Here is a 22,082-nt window from a genome sequence, read left to right as displayed (position 1 = left end):
GTAGTCATACCTTGAGTTATAAAATTCTGAGCTGCAGTGTAGTTAACAAACAATTTTTGCATATTATGAAACAATGCTATGTTGTGTGTCATTAAATCAAAAAGCCTTCAACAAGTCTTTCAAGTGCAATTTAGAAGTTACAGGTACATCAAAATGTCAGGATTTCTTACTGCTAAATTGTCAAATAACCCCGTGTAATGAACCTGCACACAGTTCCAGATCTCCGGCAGACAAACTCAGGAATCCAAAAGCGCTTGCCCTGGAATGTTTTGGATTACAGTTGTTGCACCAGCATTTTTGTCCTTCCCTTGCTCAGGTGCTATGTCCATTGATTGTTGAAAAATTTTGCTAATTCAGAATAAAATAAGAAAGCTGCAAAATAGGAAGAGAATATAATTTGGGCTTAGTCTATAATTAGCAAATGGCATAAATTGGAACTTAGACACTATTTTGCTAAGTTTAGGTACATCTAGATATTCACCACTAAGCTAACACTGCCTTAATGTAGATGGACATTGGAGCTACATTTCCAAATAGTGCCTGTGAATTTTTCCTTTTCTTCTTTTCTGCGAGAGCCATTAATGCTGTCAAAGCAAAGGGCATTCTTGCCAAATGAAGTCACTTTGGAATAAAGGATGAAAATCACTTGAAATTCTCAATCTCCTCATTTAATATTTAATAGGTTTAATTGCATCTAGTATGGAGAGATCTCTATATCATGGGTTACATTTCTCCTTAAAGTGACAAACATCACACACACACACACACACACACACACACACACATGCACACGACTCTTTTTCATATATAATACATGAATCTTTGCCAAGTATTATCTAGATATGCTAGTGGACAGGACAATAAATGCAGACAAATAACAAAATGAAATAAAAACCCTAATAAACAATAAAATGCTTAACTGCATAATGCAATTACTGAAGAAAATAAAGTAAGGCAGAAACAAATCCCTAGTAACACAAGTTAAAGCAACAGCATAAGTGTTATAAAGGCTGCTACACCTTGCATGAGGAAACTGTCAAATTTGTTTGTTTGTTTATTGGCTGAGTTTATTTGTTTATTTGGAGTTAGCATTCTGAAAGTGAAGTTTGCATACTCTGGTACCATGGTTCAGGTCAGGCATTCTAATTGCTTCTGGTTTCTAAAGCATCCAGTTGGAGAATGGATAAACAAAGAATAGATTTGCCTCCTGTGCATGGTGAAAATACAGAGGTCCAGTCTTCCAGCTGGAAGAAAACCTTCTGTTTGTCCTCTTGCCTGTCCAGTAGCTGCTAGTTTCAGGATCAAAGAAGGCAGGTTGTAGTGCTAAGGAGCTGTGAGCAGGAAGGTCATCATTCACTGAAAAAAAAAAAAAAAAAAAAAACACCAGCAAAAACAAGCATTCAGATCGAGCAGGAGGAAGAGATATCTGTGCGCTGAGTCCAAGTGGAATATTTTGTGCCCTCAATAGTCTCTCCGTTTCTCCCAAGTACAACATCACCAAAATTAAGGAGATAAAAGGGAGAAAAGCTTGAGTTTTACGAGGTCACAAGTATCCCGTAGAAATGAGCTGAGCTCATGGGTTTTATGTTTTCTGCCAACTCTCAAAAATTTGGGACAATAACATTAAAGTCGATTCCTCATTTCTGAAAAGTTTCCCATTAATATTCATTCCAGGCAAATGAGATCCTTAAAAAAACATTCTACTTTGGAGGGACTGTTGCCAGTTCCACCTACTCAGTACATTTAGTTGGATATGTTAGCAAGCAGCTGAACTGGGAGTTCTTAGGAAAGTCTTATAATAAAATACATAATCTGAACTGATGAGAGTATAGGGTATTCTCGTAAATAAACTCTAGTTAATGGGGAGCTGATGGTAATTATTATAGCAGCAACTAGCATACTATGTGGTGCATAGTAAAACAACAAAACACAAGTAGGCATTTTCTGTGTATTTTGCTGGAACTCTGTGAGGTGAGTGCCCTTATGGAAACTACAACTTAAAGAAGGTAAGAGACTGTTTCGAGGTTGCACTAGGTGCTAGATGTGGAATTTGAACAACTGGAGCTCTTGCCCATTTTCAAATACAGTCATACTCCAAATGTTAAAATCAACTTAACATAATTTCATATTTCTGTCTTTACTCAGAAGCCAGTAAAGGCTAGTGCCAGCATTTTCACCTCCACTGTAAGCATCAGTGGTCTGCTTTGTAGAAATGCTCACTAATAGAGAGTTCTGGTTAATAGAATTCTGGAAAAGGAGAGTGTGCACGTTTTCCTACACCATATGTAATGGGAATGGAAAAGAACCTTATATCACCTTGAGATTTAGATTTAGATTTAGATTAGAAAATTTCTAAATTTGTACATTTTATCAACTCACAGAGTGTTGTTTCTCCAGTGTATTTAGATACAGGAATGGAGAAAAAAGCCAAACAATATATCTCTAATTAGGCTTTCATAATGTCACATTGATTGTCACAAATGCCTCATTTTGGGGATAAGATATGATAAATGCTGAACCTGGGTCATCTATATGGCTACCCCAAACAAGTGAGGTATTGATCACAGCACAGAGAGATTTCAGAAGGAAAAATAAGAGCAGCCCTAGGGCCCTGCTGATAGCTGCACACACCACTAATTCACCTCAATGGGCAGGCACCTCTGAGCTCAATTAACCCTTATTCCCAAGGCCACCCATAAACCCCGAGGTAAACATGGCTCTCCTGGCCCTTGCTTTCTATCAATGAAATAGATCATTTCTATTGGAGGCTGAAGTGCGATTCCAGCTTATAAATTCACCTTGCTAATAAAGAGACTGATGCTCCCAGTGCGAGTGTGCAGGCACTTGAATCATGTAACACTTATTCTGTAAATCAGAAAATTTTAAACTACCGAGGGCATCTGTGATTTCTTCTGCCTTCTGTGGCTGTTCAAAGGAAATATAAATGCTCGGGAGATAGAGTAGGTGATAGCAAATGTCCCCTGGTGCAGTTGTCTGCACACAGAACATTAGTTGTTAAATACGTACTGGAGCTGAACGATTTCTTTCTTTCTTTCTTTCTTTCTTTTTTTTTTTTAATTCTTCCCTCTCTTTTCCTTCTCACCATGACCATTGTTCAAGAAGCAAATTGGAAATCTGGTAATTAGGCCCTGACTCACGGTGTAGTATTAGAGTCCTGAGCCAAAGTTCAACACCCTGAAATGAAATTTAAACCAATTAATCTGTTAGATTTTTATCGCTTGTCCGTGTTTTCTCAGCAATTCCCCCAGCACGTGGCCTTTGATCAACTCTCATACAAACGCTAAAATGTGTGCCTGCTGCTAGCAAGATGGGAATGACATTAACATGGTACTCATAAAACAATCAGAGCAGAGAAGCCCTCAAACAGGCAGGGCATAGTAATATTTAATAAAAGCACACACATAATCTTCAGAATTAGCATTTTGTGCCTTGCAGTACCTTTGGGAGAAGAGCTTTTATTTGTGGAGTGATCATTATTATAACAAAGAAGAGCTACCTAATAATTTCCACTTTAACTCTGCAATGTGCCATGAGCATTTCAGAGCCATTATGCTAAACTGTGGTAGGGTAATCATGTTATTGTCATAGTTTGAAGGAAGGAAAATCTCCTCTACTTTCGTGGCTGGTGAAGGGTGGGGGAAGGGATTTAAAAAAAGAGGCAAACCCCACCCCCTAACCCTAAACTTTTATTTTTAATGAGATTTAAAACCAGAAATTGGGTCACTGGCCTTGCGGATACTTATGAGTGTGAAAATTCATTGGAGAGGAAGAAAGAATCTTGTATTAATTAAATCAAAAATTTGCTGGTAAAAGTGGTTTTGTATTCAAACACCGCCCCCACATTCCATAATATTTGCTTGGAGATAGACTTGTATTGATGATCACATCCCTGTGCTGAATTGAACTCTTTCATAAATCTTTTCACAGTCAAATTCCACTGAATCCATCCACTGTGACTATTAAAAGTGATTTTTCCCTGTCTCCCCTCTGTTTCTCTCTGGGTATCCCAAATGTAAGAAATAAGTCCTTGGCTGCTTTGGATGTTGTCTGAGCTTTCTCAGAGAAAACATATCCAAAATGAGGAGAGAAGGGGAGGCTCAGGGTCAGTGCAGCTGTTTTGTTTGTTTTATTTTCCTTTTTTAAAATGTAATTCTGCTCTAAAAAGTACAACTGTTTGCTCTCATAGAATTAAATGTTCTGCTGCTACTTAATTTTTTAAATTATTATTACATAGTACCTTATTTGTACACATTGAAAAAATTTAAATCATACAAATATATAGGGAATAAATGTTAATAGTCCTCCTTTTCTGTCAACCCCAGTCTAGTTCTTTTTATAAGGACCTGCTGGGGACAGTTATGCATATCCTTCCTTCCAGGCCTTTGTCCATCATACTTGTTCACATATAACTGCATGCATACTCATACTGGTTCATATACAGGTTCATATATATCATTTAAAAATCAACTTAATTACACTGTCCTTTAGTTTGCAAATTGTTTTTTTCACCTGCTAACCTATTTTGAAATCTTTCCATATCAGTTTATAGAATTGTTTTGTGTATTTTAATGACACTCCTAGTATTCTATGGTGTGAATATACCATAATTTCTTTAACCACTCCCTACTGGGAGCACCTAGACATCTGAATTTTTTGCTGTCAATACCGCAATGAACATTTGGGTACCTATAGTTTTAGCCACAATTGCAAGTATTTCCAGGTCTTCTTTTAGCCTGGCAGGTGTGTTGTGAGTAGGGTTAAAATGTAAAATAGCAGCCTGTGAGTTAAAGCCAGCCCACAAACATTTTGTTTGGCCTACGCATTAAAAAAATACTGAATTCGTTTCCAACATTGAAAGATTGAAAAATTTGACATAAAAATGTGGCTTCCTGGCTTCTTTGGAAAGATCACCAGAAACCCAGACGATGCTAGGCCTGCATTTTTATGGGGTCACCAAAGGCTGAAGCTGAGCAGTGCTGCCACCTTTCCCTGGGGCACGTGCAATTCACCAGCACCTTCTCGTTGCATTACAGATGTTGAGAAACAGTGGCCATTAATCTCATGCTTGTTCTGAGAGCCTGAGCTGCTGCATTCGTTTGTATGTCTTGCCTTGGTCTACATGGGTCTGTGAATTCTTAACAATAGCTCTTGGGCCTGATTCTCTTTTGCTGGTCACAGGGTTTTCTACGTTGCATTATTGACATGTTGGGGTTCTTCATTTATGGGGACTATCCCATGCATTCATGCATTGTTGGATACTTAGCATTCTTTTATTTAATTTAATTTAATTAATTAATTAATTTATTTATTTTAAGAGACAGAGTCTCACTCTGTCTGGAGTACAGTGGTGCAGTCATAGCTCACTGCAGCCTTGAACTCCTGGGCTAAAGCAATCCTTCTGCCTCAGCCTCCCCAGTAGCTAGTATGACAGGCTTGCACCTGGCTAGTTTTTAAAAAACCTTTCAAGAGACAGAGTCTTACTGTGTTGCCTGGGCCAGTCTTGAACTCTTGACCACAAGAGATCCTTTCACCTTGGCCTCCCAAAGTGCTGGGTTTACAGGTGTGAGCCACTATACCCAGTTTGACATCCAGTTACTAAATACTACTAGCTTCCCCTCCTCATCCTCTCTCTCTGGGATAGCTCATGATTCCTTTACATATTTTTGAAATTTGCCAGTGGGGAGGTATCACAGAGCTTCCCCTCAAGACTAATATGTTATAACAGATGTATAGGAGGAGCTTTGGAACCCTTAGAGGTCTAAACTTAGAAAGGTCTGAATGACTTACCTGCTCTAAGAATGGCATATAGTCTCGAAGCAGGGATGGTGGATGGTGCTGAGTGTAGAGGTAGGATGGACTGAGGGGTGTGTCATTCTTCCTGGGGTACTTCCTTTAAGGCTTTATTTCTCTAAAACTAAGACAATGGTGTCAAATATTGTTTCCTCACCTGGTTATCTCTGGAAGCTTGATGCTCTTTCTTGCCTCTGAGGCATTGACATATAGCTTTGCTTCTGGAAAATTGCTCACAGTATTTGAAAACATTGCAACTTTCCTTGGGAAGTGTTTGAAAGCACATACACACACATGCATGTACACCCACATGACTTCTGTATCCTACGTATAACAAGTGGGAAAAAAGAGGGAAGGGGTCAAGTTCAAAACCAGCAGGTCTTGGCCATGCTATTTTAAGGCCTTTCCTGTAGGAGGGTTTCTCAAAGACACAGAAACACCGCCTTCCACCTCCCTTTGTGCAATGATGAGAAAGCCTGCAGGAGACCGTATTTAGCTAAAGAAATATGTGTGTGTGATTAAAAAAATAAAAATTAACAGAAATTCCAAAGCTAAAACTGATAATAAACACCAAGACCATTTTGTGATCTGTGTGGGTAATCTCAGGGAGAGCAATTAATGACCCCATTGGATTCCATAGTTTGACTCAGTCAGGACTCTCAAGACCAATTCAGTTAAACCAATAACCTGTTCTTCTCAGAAGTGCTAGGGATATCATAACACCTTTTGTACTCCATTCTAGCAACTAAGTAGACTGAGTTATAAATTAAGAATTGATATTTGGGGACATCAACAAAATGTTTCCAAACTGCATATATTTTTAGAACTTTATGTAGTTGTTAAATATAGTTTATTTCTCTTATAACTTGCTTCAAATCATACATCATATGGTACCACTGGTTTGGGAGTACTTAATCATGCATTTAAACATTTTTTACTTTTAAAGGTCACTTTTGTTTAAGAAAAAGCCCTATAGTTGTGGAACACTGATCACAACCTCTATGTATGTTAAAAAATCAGACAAGAAATGTCAAGTCACGAATCATTTACATCTTCTTGATTAATTATTTTGTTTTTGGGAGAAAGTAGAGAAGAGAAAAGTCATCTGAACTGCCCAGTTTTAGTTGTAAATGCATTGCTATGAGTTCAGCCAACATGAAATGTTTAGTTTGGATATTTCCAAATTTCTCTGTGCAAATTTTTAAGATTAATTTGAATCAAAATCAAACCCATTCTATTTGTTTGTGTGGTGGCACGTGAGCAATGGTCCCACCGGGCTGGACTTAATATTTTCTTTCCTTCTTGCAAAAGTTAAAGCATGACATTTTGCCAAATTTGACAAAGTCCAAATATTTTTTTGCCAGTTTTTTCCCGTTAAAATTAACTAGTGCTCTCATTGGCTTCAATGCTCAGAAAGTCAGTCTTGGATACTTAATAAACTTTTTATTAAAGATGAGGGTCCCATTTTCTCTCCTTGAACAATATCTCCCTTTAGGATGTTGCTTTCTTGTTGTTCATAAAAATAATCATGAGAACAGAAGCATGACACTGTAGAGTTAAAAACCCTCAGTGGCACAAAGGTGCCCCCTGAGAGATTTTAAAAACAATCCAACAATTACATTTATGCCCAGCAATTCTGTTGAAAGTATGCCATGCTCATTAAACAAACCACCTCCAGTCTATTTGGAATCACAGTATTTGCAAATTATTTCCCATCTCCAAGGGCCATTTATAATGGAAAGAAGAGAGATATGAAATTTTGAAAAAGTCAATTCTAGGGTTTTATGCCTGGGAAAGACAGCAAAGCAAAGGTCATGGAAAACTCTGTGGTTGAGCCCTGACTCAGCTATTTGGTTACATAATTCACCCCGAGTGACCTGCATTCTTCACATCTGTAAAATGGGATCTATGACATTTATTTGAAAAAAAAAATCGTAATGATTTTTAATGAGACATGTTGCAATGTTAGTGTTTCAGACAGAAGGCATGGAGCAAGAATCATTTCCCGCTCCAGGCTCCTCTCTTTCTTAGCTTCCTATTGGATGGTAATGTTTATCTAAAAAAACGTAAGTTTTCTTTTCAGGAGATATATTTAACTATGAAGCAATTCTGTAAGGTTTCCAATATATTCCAGAAAGTCACCCATATTTAATAAGAAAAAAACCCTTAGCATTTCACAAATTAAAATTTGCTTTGTGTTTTATTTCATAAAGTTTCAGGTTTGATAAAGATTTGGGTAAAATATATGTATCTTAATAGAAACAATGAAAAGAATGCTTTTAAAAACTGAAGTTGCACCCTGAAGTTTCAGGTCCTAATGTGGCTAGGAAATGCTGAGATCTTGAGGGACTTTCTGTTAGTGAAAAGATAAAAGATTTTTTTTTTTCCTTTTTCTCAAGTCTTCATCATTAAAGTTTGGTTCTAACAGCAGACTCCTTCTCTTTTTCATGTGTGTTGAAAAGCAGCTACTCCCTGTATCAAAGCCATCAGCCCGAGTGAAGGATGGACGACGGGAGGTGCGACTGTGATCATCATAGGGGACAATTTCTTTGATGGGTTACAGGTCATATTCGGTACCATGCTGGTCTGGAGTGAGGTAGGTGTTGTCTGAACATTAATATCTAATAGCTTGATCTAGTTGAAGATACTGTCTATACTTGAATTTCTAATAGAATGTGTAGACTCTAGTGGTGCCGCTCTGGGTGGGCCAGCTTCAGTCTACAGAATTTGGGGAAACTAGAAGAGTTGGTTTGGGTTTACCAGGAGGCAACAGTTACTACTGGAATGACTTCCTTTCTTTGGCCCATAAGCAATGGGAGAGCTTCTGTTTTGCAGTTTGTCTTCTTGGGCTTGCCATGGTGTGGAGGTCCTATTGTATGTTGGGAATTGAAGAGGAGATGCAAAGTCACAAGATGTATAGAAAAAGCCCATTCAAGTTTTAGCAAGGGTGTAATTTGTGACTATTTTGTAGAAAGAGTCTACTGTAGCCTGATCTTCAAGGAACATCATTCAATGGCAGCATAATCCAGGTGTAGGTGGTTCTTGACTTATTCGGTGACTATTCATCAGAGAGAGTGATTTACTGGGAGAACCTAGAACCACAAAGGGCTTTTTCTAGCTCTAGGAATTTACAGCTCTCAAGCATCTCAGTGTGTGACTGCAACCCCATGAAAATGACTATGTTCTAATTGTGCAGTACTGTCCAAGCACTGTGATTGTTCTTTTAACCTACCAGTTGACTTGTCTGGCAACCATCAGCATCAGCTCAAGATTACAAAACATGCATCCCGTTATATAGACGCCGTGGCAAATCTGCCATTGTGTTCTCAGTTCTGAGCCCCAGTTTCTTAGCCAGCATGCTCCGAGCACTCTCTCTTTCACTTCACTAAAGTTTAGAATAAAAACAATGTTAGGATTACAAGGTACCATAGGGTTCATTCATCCCATTTGCTTTGTAAGCATGTAGTCATCCTAACTTACTGAGACTTACCATATGCTAGGCAATGTGCTAAACCTTGAGGTAGATCATCTCACCCTTCTTTCTACACTACGAGGTAGATACTCGTAGCATATTTCTTTTCTTGATAAGGATAGTGAAGCTCCAAGACAAATAGTTACATAGCCAGAGAGCAGCTGCCCAAAGCCTATAGAATGTAAGTGATTTGTATATGACCACACAAAGATTTCCATTTCTAGCTGTGCTCCCGTGACACTGGTTTAGCCTATTTCTTTGTGTTGTTTTCTCTCTAGAGGGGCCATGCAGATGAGCAGAAAGTTAAGACTGTGATACTTGGGTATGTTTGTCTTTCCAGAACAGACGCTGTTCTTTGTAAGCCTTCTGTGTATACTGCTTACTGCCAGTAACCCACTCAGGCAGGCCCCTTGCTAGCTCGTGCTGCTGCTGCCTTGGTATTTTCTACTCAGCAAACAAGGGGTATGCATTTGGTCGTAGAATCAAAGTTCTCATAAAGCCAAATCAGAGATGAGCTTCCCAGCCCACTCAACTAATTTTTAGGCAAGATGGAACATTCCAGGTATGAAAGGTGGAGTAACTTCCCCTTGCCAACTGTACTCTATGTTTTGTTGAAACTATTGGGTTGTAAATTAGAAGCATCAAATTCATGCCATGTTTTGCTGCCAGCCTGCTGTCTTCCTCCTGCTGGAGACAGCAGTCCTCATGAGGACAGACTGTCCCAGGTCTTGTGGGCTGTATCTTCTACCTTTTCCATCTTTCTTTCTGTTGCTTATCAAGGAAGTTGAGAGATGGGAAGAGTAAATATAATACGGACTCCTTGTTTCATGTCATTGTAGTCAAAGTGGAGCTCAAAATTGGCATTAAAAATTACTGACCCTTTGAGAAGGAGGTGGGTTAGTCTGAAGCTTCCTGTAAAACCTTGTGCCTTCTTAACCCAAGTGGACTCCATTGAATATGGAATAAGGACACATCAGGAAATCATGCATTTGCACCTCTGCCTTACGCTTAATCAAGGTCCCTCCATTTTTTCTCACTTTCCTACTTTCTTGACCTGTTTTGGGAACAGCAAAGGGAGGTTAGCATGTAACTTGGATTTATCCAAATTGCTTTAAAGGATCTGTTTCTATATAACAAAATTGATGAAAGTCATAGGAAGGAAACCCCATTAATGTAATATCTTTGTCCTCCTCCCTCCTCTGTCCCTCCAGTGCCACTGCCTTTTGTGTGCCAGGAGCCCCTCTTCACTCTGTCCCAGGGGTCAGGGTGGGTCCAGCCAGGAGCTGAGGGTGGAGGATGCATGCTCCTTCATTGTCCAGCCCCTGCTTTCGTGCTGCTCTTGGTTGTAGCTATGTCATAAATCAACTATGACCCTGTCCTGGTGCAAACTGTTTCCCAAAATATTTGTGCAGATCTTCTTTTAAAACAAGCAAATCCAACTGCATTAGCAGTTGGGTACCTGGATGTAGGACTTTAAATTGGGCTGTTATCATCATGATTGTCGTGAAGTTCAGAAGAATGATCCTTGTAGAAGTGAACCCTTTTTTGTAATATTCTAAACTATTTCTATATTTAGGTTTTCGTACAGGCTACTTGGCACACACAATTTTCTCTGCCTTTTCATGCAGGGAGAGAATTTGATACTGCCCCAAATAAAGAAATCCATTGTATAATGGTGGGAATGGAGAAATAGCTCAGACTTGCTAAGGGTTCATCATGTGTAGGCACTTTATGGGTATTACTTTAAGCCTCACAATAGGCTTGTATGCAATACTCCTGTTATTCTAATTTTACATATGAGTAAACTGAGTTTCAGAGAGGTTAAAAAGCTTGCCCAAGGTTACACAGCCAGATAGGACTAGAGATTGGATTTGAACTATACCGTGTTTTTTTTTTATAAAGTAAGGAAAAGTCCTAGTTAATAAGAGAGCACATGCAATCTTGAGAGAGGGAAGAATGACAGAAAGAGGAAAGAAAAAAAAAACAGAGGTTTCATAAGCCAGGTGGTATAGTAGTAGAAAGTAGTAATAGTAATTGTAGTAGTGATGATGGTTGTTTTTAATCGAATAAAATTACATGAGTGCCTTTTATTTTTGTAGAAGCAGAAAAATATTAACCCAGTTTGAGGCCATTTGTCAAGGCTTGCATTGTACAGAATCAGAATTTGATCAGAAGACATCTAAGAAAAAGCTACAGAAAATGCAGAGTGTGACTAATATTAGCTAACATTCATTCACTGAGCACTTAGTTCCTGCCAGGCAATATGATAAATGTTTGGTAGTGCCCTTGTGGGATTCTCACCACTGCGTATGATGTTGTTCTCATTTTACTGATGAGGAAATTGAAGCTTGGGGAAGTTAAATAAGTAAGTGGTTCAGTTACCAAGTGGTAGAGAGATGGGACTTGAACCCAAACAGTCCAACCCCAGGGCTTACCTTCTTAACCTTCATAATTTAGCCTGTGCCACCATTTTTATCATAGGGTGTTATCAGATCAGGGTGATAGGCTCACATTGCCATGATGTCTTATGCTGGGGGTGCCTTAACAGTTGCTGTTACCTTCCAAGGTCAGGTAGAATTGGCATGTACAGACTCAGAGAGGTAAGAGGGCTTCCCTTCATCTTCCAGTTGTATATGTTTGTGATCGGCACCACTGGATTCTAGGTAGAATTTATCTTTATGAAGTAAGGATACATGCCTACACTAGGGCAAGACAGTTCACCTGTTTAGCCTCATCTCTAGAGCTGGATCCCTGTCCATCCAAAGTCTTTGCCCCAGACCACATGATCTTGAGGTTTATGCCATCTCTAAGATCCAGGCCTTCTAATTTTAAGTAGACTTTTATCACTTCTGCATTTCCTTACTCTATACCCAACACACCCAGGAAGCAGGCTGGCAGGCTAGGGCAAGTGGATAACATTTTAGATTAGCAGCTAATGCCATTATTTAGAGTCTTTTTTTAGCTAAAGAATTTTTTAAAAAGCCAGAGAAAATCAGGCTGGCTTAACGGACTCTAATCTGTGCTCTTTCCCTACCAACCCAATCTTCTGCCAATGAGTAGTTCAGTTTAGCTCATGGATCAACCCCTGAGGGGTGGGAAGAAGAAAGGGGCACTTTATTGCTCCTAACTCAGCTCTGCCTTCTGCGAGCTCCCAAGTTCACATGGCTTTCTTGTGAATTTGATTTGCCCCCTTCCTCTTTCTTTATTGTTTCTTGCGATTTCTCCTCTCCCTCTTTTTAGAAAGTAAATTATTTTACTCTTATTCTTGTGCTCCTTGCCCTGTCCTACTCTAAAAGTCTTTTAAAAAATTGTTTTAGTATTTTATATACAAATCTAGGAAAACTAGCAGGGTTGATGTGTGATAATGTTTAATGTGGGGTGAGATTTTTTTTCTTGACCAGAGCCGCACTTGGTTATTTTGCTTTTCTACCAACATGTGATTTGGAGCAGGGAGGGGCTCCTGCTTCTGGTGTGCAGAACTAATCGTTATTTTAATATCTCCTCTGAATTCCTCCAATTTCTAAAGAGTGAGCACTGGTTGGCTTGCCTGCTGGGTGTCTAGCACTGGGATAGGTACCATGGGTAATTAAAGTTGGGCTTTGTGGGATCTGGTGTTTTATTTGGAAAGACAACTTGCTTCCATGCAGCAAATTAGAGAGTTACATAATATATTTATATAATCTAGTATTAAATTGGTAGTTTACAATTCACGCTAAGTTCTGGAAAGCAGAGAGAGTGGTGTAGTCAGAAGTAGATGGTTTGAATGACCAATCAAGTTCCTCTTACATATGGATGTAGCTCTGTGTTAGGTATGTTAGGCTCTCATGACCCTTTTATTTTATCACAGAATTTATACAATTTAGAGTATTTAAGCTGTCAATTAAAAAAAAAGTACAATGGTGGGTTTCGTGGGGAGCAGAGAATAATATTCCAGGTGGCAAGGGTTGAGATTGCATGGGGTAGCAGTGGATAAGGAACCAATTGAGAGACTTGGGCATTGATTGTCCTTCCATTGCCCAATCAGAGGATATAGATTTAGTCATTGTTGGTCGCTGGACCTCAGTTTCTCATCTGAAAATGAAAGACTTAGTCTATATCCTCTTTGAAATCAGTGCTACAATTCTAGCAATTCCTTTTTTTTTTTTTTTTTTTTTGAGATGGAATCTTGCTCTGTTGCTCAGGCTGGAGTGCAGTGGCATGGTCTCAGCCCACTGCAACCTCCACTTCCCAGGTTCAAGCGATTCTCCTGCCTCAGCCTCCCAAGTAGCTGGGACTACAGGTGCGTGCCACCACACCCAGCTAATCTTTGTATTTTTAGTAGAGACGGGTTTTTGCCGTGTTGGCCAGGCTGGTCTCAAACTCCTGACATCGTGATCTGCCCGCCTCAGCCTCCCGAAGTGCTTGGATTACAGGCATGAGTGACTGTACCCAGCCTAGTGATTCCTTTTAGAGTTTATTCCCCTGAGAATCCTCCCACAGTCAGAAGGGGACAGTGGTGGCAGGTGGAAACTGCTCCTTTTCTTCCACTATTGTTCTTTTCTTTCAGAGCACACTTGCAATACACAGATGTGATATTTATTTGCAAAAGAATTATTTAAACTTCATCAAAACAATTTAATTGGCCACAAAACTGCGTCTCCCTATTGGTAGGTCTTTAGTCAATATTTTTACTCTCTATGCTTCAGATTCTGGTATCTGATATAAATCTGAGACTTACGCCACAGTGTTGGCCTAATTTGTCTTCTAGATAATGTTATGGAAGACTAGTTCTTCAGGATATTAATAGATACCCATTGGGAGATGAGAGAGGGAGATTTTTCCTGGTAAGTTTGGGAAATGCTGAGTCAAACAAATTCTGCCGGTCTTTCTTCTAGGGCTTTGCACAACGTTTGAGGTACTAGCATGCACTGCAAATACTTAGATGCAGTATTCAGCATGTCCCAAACTTTTGTGAAGGCAGAACTCTTTTTTTTTTCCCCAAGGATCACCTTACAGGGAGATATATTGGTGATGGCTGAAGTGCATTTTGATTTCATGTTAATGGAGCCAAGTCATGAAATGTAATCACAAAGTGGTTGGACTGGGATAGATGTGAGAAAACCATCTTAAATATTTGCAGAATATCATTCAGATTAGACCAGGAATGTTTAGAGCCATTATTCTCCAATGCTGCAAGGCTTTGAACAAAATTTCCCTCATATTTTGCATCTGGTTTTAGTCAGTACACACTTGGCATTAGATGCTATATGATTTTGTAGGGCAGCTATATTTAAAGATTGCCAGTACCACTTAGCTCAGATGGGTGAAGCCAAAGTTTCCTCGTGTGTGAAGCAATTAGTCTCACACAGGTTCTCCTCGTTGTCTTTATCCAGATGCATGCTTTCTTCAGCTACATTCCCAGACACGGGGCATGAAGTCAAAAGAAACCTCTGGGGGAGACCTGTGGGTGAATATAGTTGGGTAAATGGTGGTTTAGGGGCTCAGAAGCAATTTTGCCACTTAAATCAAAAAATTGGAAAACCAAGTGGTAAATGCAGTCCTTCATTTCTTTCTTTCTTCCTATCTATCTCTACTTTCCGTTCTCCTTTGTACACATAGCTCAGAGGAATGATTGTCAATAAACAAGAGGATTGGCTTCTCTATGATATTCAAGAGTGGTTGACTAAGATGCATACATGTATTCCACCGGAACTTTCCCAGGCCTTTTTGCCCGGCCTTGACTCTTACTGAACCACATGTAGAGTCACCACATTTTAAGGGCCTTGAGAAACCTTTTTTCAGTCAAGTATAGTTTCTTATTTTGTGAGGAAAAAGAGACTTCACAGTGGTAGGGTGGCTTGTCCTGGGAGCATATTATCTACTTAATGCTGGGCTCAGAGCCCAGTTCTCTTGACATCCAGCTTCACCCCCATTCAGCTTTTGGTTATACCAGATTTTCTCATGAAATTTCCATGGGCTTTTAACATACTTCCAGAAATTTACCAAACCTTCCTAAATTTTATACATAATTGCCCTAGCACTCTGAAGACTTATCTATACCACCTTTTATGTGAGATACAACTCCACTAAAATAAAAAAGAAAATTAAGACGGAGAAAGACATTATGTCAATATTACCTCTTTCAAAATGTCATGATAGAAATGTAATACAATGTAAATAGTTGTGTCCATTTATTTTACATATATTGAGGCGTACATGTATAAATTTAATTCAAAGTTGATTAAATGTGTGGATTTAAAATAACTCCTAGTTGCCTATTTTTTTCTAAATATGTTTCATGTCCTATATTTAACCTGTGCTTATTGACCATCTATTATATAGAAGTTGCTTTGTGCAAAATTATAAACTTTATTTGTTAACAAATTTAAAAGCAGTCTGGATTAGTTGCATTAAACTTTGAATATGACTTTGAAGAACAACTTTCAAGCCCAAGTAATTTTATGAGAAATCATTTCTAAATGAGCCAGCATATTAAAAAAAAACAGATAAAAATGGTCTAATGGCCTTTTTAATATAGTTACATAGTTACAGCCATGCTCACTTTATTCCTAAGAAGCCTTAGTCTACATTGTTATTTTTGATGACTGAGGCACTTGAAATCTATTTTCTATGTTGATAATTATGAAATAGTTAAAAAAAGACTTTAAGATGACATTTTCAGCTCATTATTTACAGCGTGTTCAGGAGGTACATGTGTCTGTAACTTGAAAATAGGAACCACAGAAGTGTGATGAATTTCTAATTTTCATATGAATCAGTGACAGAATTCACACCTGGCTGCAGTCATGTGACTTTTATGAAGAAAATGAATATTTATGGATATCTAGATAGTGCTGTATTCCTTTCTTGCTGATTGCTGATCGCTAGGATGGCTCCCTGATACCCTGAACTAAATAAAGCCTTCTACCTTATACAACTTTTACTGGCTTTCTCTTTTCTAAAGCCACAACTTCTTTGTTTGGGATTCAAGCACACCACCTTGACTCCAATCTTTCTTTTCAACATCCTCAACCAACAATCATTTTAATTTATGTTCTATTCCATTGACTTGTTAGCTGCTCCTTGTACCTGCAGTAACTTTTCTCCCTGTCTTGCTGGTGCCATTGCTCCCCATGGGATCCTTTTCCCTCCTTTCTGTGCCCATATCCCTCTGCCCTTTAAGATCCTGTAAAATACCACCTTTTTCTCTGGAATCTTCCCATATGACTCCAGGTATAGAATATTTTCTCTTCTGTCTAAATTCTTATGTTGCCTTATTTCTACCATACTGTGTTCCTTATACCTTTCCATCTTTAATTATCCTGATTTAAGGGCATTCCCTCTTCCTTGAATGCAGGATCCAGGATAAATTCAGCTTAATTTTCTGTGATGCCCAGCACAGAGCTTTGCACATCTGAGGCATTAGTGAAAATTTGTTGAATGACACTATTTCCCCTTTCATTCATTCATTCATTCATTCATTCATTCATTCAAACAAATGCTCCCTAATAGCAACTGTTGTAGTTGACAATGCTTGAAAGTGTCAGTACTAGACAGACTGTGGTCCAGGTTTTGCTAATGCATGTATGGGTAGGTAGTTTATATTTAGATATAATTGTTGTGTAATAAGTATGCACATAAATGTCTTAATGTAAATCTATTGGTGATGGTGAAGATTGAGTAGTAATAGAAGTAACACGTGTTGACTGATTGATACAAGTGATGCCTTTTCCTACACTTGTTACAGGAATTGTGTCAATTAATCCTTGTAATAAACTATCAGATAACAAGTCCCATCCTACTCTCTCCCCCTTTCCCCAATAAGGAAACTGAAGGTCACAGAGGTTGAGTGACTTTCCAAAGGTCCCACAGCTGATTATTGACAAGGCTTGGATTTGAATCAAAGTCCACCTGACTCCATAGCTATCTCTTAACTATCTAATATGAATGTAATAAAATTCATTTATCCAGAGATGTGTTATAATAATCTCAACTCCCTAAAATTCAGCATGAAACCAGAAGCAAGCCAAAAAAGTAAATAAAATAAAAAGCTTTGGGTTAATGAGAACAATACTTCTTAACAAACTATGTTATCTGTTTTCCTAGGTCACAGCAAATTAGGAGGCCCAAACTAGAGGAAGATCATGTGTGGAGGCAGGCTATTGGATACAGGCTCAGTGACAGCTGATGGCCTGATGTCTAGGGAAGAAATGGAAAGCCTAAAAAGCAAACACAGAACTATATTACTGTGCAGCTCATTAATGACAGTGGCCCTGAGTAATCAAAAAAGAGCTGGCAATTATATTTAGTATATTCTATTTAAAACAGCAGGATATATATAAGGCAACCTTGAAAGACTTACAGCAGAAGCAGTTGTACAGCCACATTATTAAAAGGGGTTTGGCTTCAGTTTTTTGTAGTGCTTACTTTTATTACATCTCTGAGTTCCTGAATGAACACATTAAGTGAGGAATTACTGGTTGTATGTGCTAGTATCAATGTATATCATATCTAGATATGACCAACACCACAAAAAAGTTAGAGTGAGTCTCTGTATCATAAAGCTTTGACATCTTTTTTGTTTGTTTTTAAGCTTGGAGAGACTCTACAAGTCTTTTGGTGAAAGTGAATTTATTCCCTGACTACTTTATCAGTCTTTTGGCTTTTATATTTTTCTTTACTAATTCCATAGGCAAAGATTCTGCCATGTGAATTGCCAATGTTGATAACAAGCATTCATCCCCTTCCATAAATGCATTCTGATTTCCTTTTCCTTTTATATTTTAATTTTCAAACAAACAAGCAAGGAACATAGGACACTGAGCCAGGCCTGAGTAGGGAATGATGTTCCTTCTTGACTGAATTTAGAAAAACAAGCCTTGAGAAAGAGCTCATTGTGCAGCCTCAAACCACAGGGGCTGGCGTTGCTGGTGTCTGATGCTCTCCTTCTGGAATACCCTGGGCCTCAGGAACTCACCCTTGCTTTTCCAGCTCCCAGATGGTCAGGATGGGATCCAGTCTTTAATGGGGCCCAACTGGCACAAGATCTACATCCTGGGAAGAGAGTTGGAGAAAGTTTATTTAAAAAATAAATTACAAAATAAATAAATAAATAACCCACAAAACCAGAGGTAGTGGAAGCATAATGTATTTACTTCAGTCTTTTTTCTCCCAAATCTGTTATTTTGAAAGATGATCTTGTTGCCATTTTGTTTTGTACAATTAACTGCATTGATTTCAGGACCTGGTTAGATGCCTGGTCAGAAGAACTGGGCAGTATATTTCTGTGAATGCTTAATGAGGATACCAGGAAGTTTGTGGTGGAAAGTAAAAAGTTTTTTTTTTGTTGTTGTTTGTTTGGGAATTTTTTAGTAAAAAGAATTCTGAATGGAGTGGTGTTGATAATTTTCTTTTTGTAGATTCATAAGAAACTTTAGTGAATCTTTATCTTAATTATTAATGGTGGCTAATGGCATCACGATATTTATTCATTCAATGTTCAAGTATTTATTGAGTGACTACTAGTTCCAGGGCCTTGTTAAACACTGGGAACATAGCAAAAACAAAGAAGGCCAAGGTCATATCCTTATGGGGCTGATATTCTACTTAGGGGGACACGGACAATGAATAGGAAAGCACATCTACATCTCTCTACCATCCATCTGAGTCTATGTCGATATCTATATTGAGAGAAATTTCAGTGTTAAGTAACATGACTGACTATTCGAAAGCTAGATTTTAAGTCCCCCATTTAACTCAATTCCTGAGACTTTAATTTCAAAAGTCTCCTTTGACATTCATACATAAAGTTTATCTTTAAGGATTCATGTGACTCAGCATATTTTGGTAAACATCGGTTTAAAGTTATTTTCTTGAAAGGACAAAAGGAAACCAGAATGTTTGTGAAACAGTAAATGCCTCCTCTGGCTTTTTCTCACGTTCTCTGAGAAATCATACACTGCTTTTGAGACAGGCAATTCTTGGGAATGAAAGAATCTGTGTTATGAAACCCAGAGAACTCTGATTAGGGAACAAACCAAAACACACCAAGGAACTCAGAAGAAGAGCTGGCATCCCCTGATTTATGTGGTAGCCACTTCAGGGAAATAGAGATATAATATGGAGGTTCAGCCAGCACAGTCGCCAAGAATATATACTTTTCATATTTCAGCTTCCTTTAGCAACCCTGAAAATAATATATTTTAAATGCCGTGTCTAACTCCAAAAAGATGCATGTTTCAGAGTAGTGGAGGGAAAACAAGTTTGCCTGTTTGTTCCCTAACACCTTGGTATCTCTTTAAAAATCCGTAGTTTGATTTGGTTCTAGAGCTTTAATTATGCTTTTGTGTTACAGTTTTCTTATTTAAGTGTCTGCTTCATGTCTATCACTCAGTACCCCCTGCCTATCTCAAAAGAGATGGATATTATTATCCTAACTGAGGAGAAGGGAGAATGCTGTGAGAATTATTAATACATAAATTAAAAAATTAATCTGGAAAGTGCTTTAGGGTCCCCAGAGAAGCTCTACCCAAACATAAAGCATGTATAATATTATTATCAGCACCTCCACAGAGCACATAGGAGCTGGTGCAGTATAAGATTAGTAAACTGAGGCACAGAGGGTGTCAATGAGTGAATGGGCTAGCATGCCTTAGAATGCAGACCCTTCAATGGGTAACATCTAAAAACCACCTTGCCAGTGCCCACTTTAGGCTTTTTCTAGCCACAAATGCTCATTATTTTTCCAGAGAAGAAACATTTCCTTCCTTTTATGCCTTCTCTTTGAGTCTTTGCTTGTTTTGGACTTTTTTTCTTTACTTTTAAGTGTTGGAGGTGATTAAGGTTAAAATATTAGGTCCTAAACCTAGTAATGAGAAATCGCTGGTGTGCTTTCTAGTAACCCCAGTTATTTTTTGGCTTTGTGGCTTGCAACTTCAACTTGCATTTATTTTACCTACTCCTATTGGTTGGAAAACATGGATAAAGGCTTATCTTGGAATTGCTTTTTTGTTTTCCTCGGGAATCATTCTCAGCTTGCCTTTCACCAGTGAGGAAAGTTGTTTTGAGTGGCCACTATGTTCCCAGTTCATTTCAAGGTATGGGAAAAGCTGCAGATACAATCCATGCTTTCAAAGGCAGAGGTCAGATGCAAAGTACATGTACCAGGAATTATGGAAAAACAATGAACAGTCATATGAACAGATAGTCATGGTTGTATAATGATGGTCATTAGTCAGGCCGACTGGCCACTTCCAGTTGGTTTCTTGGTCATATTTCTTAACTTTCCTGAAACTTATTTTTCTCATCTATGAACCAGCTAATAATCATACCTACCCCATAATACTACAGGATGTAAATCATTGAAAGAGTTTAACATAGCGCTTGACATATGGGAAAAAGACAACAAAAGGTCATTATAGTTGAAGTCGTTATCAAGGTCATTACCATCATCAATTTAGTGAGAACTAGAACAATACAGATAATAAAAGCTGCGGAATTCTACAACATGCTTCCACTCATATTTTTAAACACTAGATACTCTCATTTACCTACCATGTGGGCCATACTTTTGATATGATGGGAGGCTGTCTAAAACGCATGTAGAAGATTGTCCTCTTCCCTGCCTCTCTTCTGGGCTTCCAGACTTTGCAGGCTGCCTCTTTGGAGTTCTACGTGCACAGCTGCATGAACTACCATGCATTCTCTCTCCTGATTTCAGCTCTTCTGTCAAGGAGAGGCCCCATTCAACCACCTTCATGTCTGGCTCCATCTTGTCATGGCCACAGCGGCTTTACTTTGTACCCAGAGGCCACAGTGGGCATATCTCGCCTGGCTAACCCCCACAGGATTCTTCAGGTTCTGTGGTCTGAGTCTGGGGAAGAGAAAATGCTCACACAGGCAGCTTAGAGGGAGCAGAAGTGTTGCTGCCGGCAGGTCCCTGGCATGCTGACAGCCTCACCTGGAGGCCTGCAGAGATTATGTGTGTTTCATCTTACTGCCACATAGAAAAATTATTTCTTATGAATATAGTATTAATGCATTTTTATTGTTGAGCAGTTGGAGAATTCAGAGAGGCATACAGAAGAAAGTAAAATTACCCATACCTCTACCATCTAGAGGTAACTTCCATTAACATTTTGATGTTTTTCCTTTCTTCTGTGCAAATACGCATCTAATTCTTATATAATCACATGTAATACATATTGCCCCAAACTGATGTTATTCTACTTTTTAAATAACATTTTTCTCATAATAAAAATAATGGCTTTATATGTACAAATAGGTTTATTCCATAATTATTTACATGATTCAGTGCAAGTTTGGGACATTTACACACACACAAATACATACACATAGGAGGAAGAGGCAGACAGAGAAGACAAATCACACTGAATGTTATCAGTCCAGAAATAAACACTCTTACCATTTAGCAAAGATCTTTTGTGGCATACCTTTTAAGTATTAATTTTTAAACCTTTTTTTTTCATTTCATCTTATCATTTCTCACTGGAGTTACAGACGTTTAGACATCCTTTTCTTTTTTACCACTTACATGATATACAAGCAGTGGTCTCAAGCTCATATTGAGATCTGAGTGTCGAGCTAGTCAGATAACTAACATTAAAAGCAACTTAGGTAGAAAACAAGAGTTGAGTATTATCAGGTTAAGAACAGTAGACTCACCTGGACTCATGGATAATGATTACGATACCCAGTGGAGTCAATGATTTAGTAGAATTCTGGCCTAATTTATGTAAATATTTATTCCAGAAATATTTGGAAAATATCTTGTATGTAAGTCATTAACTACTTAATTTGT

At 38.4% G+C, this 22,082-nt stretch overlaps 1 protein-coding gene across 11 annotated transcripts in view; it reads left to right on the top strand.

Annotated features, from left to right (window-relative positions):
* EBF1 (EBF transcription factor 1) overlaps window positions 1–22,082 on the top strand; it is a 401,593-nt gene that overhangs the window by 292,701 nt on the left and 86,810 nt on the right. For 6 of the 11 annotated variants that reach the window (XM_055112837.3, XM_008972405.5, XM_063604690.1 and 3 more), the window contains exon 9: window positions 8,277–8,407. In XM_055112837.3, the coding sequence (XP_054968812.1) occupies window positions 8,277–8,407 (131 nt within the window). Of the gene's footprint in view, window positions 1–8,273; window positions 8,408–22,082 lie in introns of all 11 variants that reach the window. The other 5 variants (XM_055112836.3, XM_003818998.4, XM_063604689.1 and 2 more) reach the window with 1 other exon arrangement.

The sequence above is a fragment of the Pan paniscus genome, chromosome 4 (genome assembly GCF_029289425.2).
Source record: "Pan paniscus chromosome 4, NHGRI_mPanPan1-v2.0_pri, whole genome shotgun sequence".
Lineage (NCBI taxonomy): Eukaryota > Metazoa > Chordata > Mammalia > Primates > Hominidae > Pan > Pan paniscus.
Note: the sequence above shows the minus strand (reverse complement) of the source record. Positions and strands in the feature narration are given on the sequence as shown.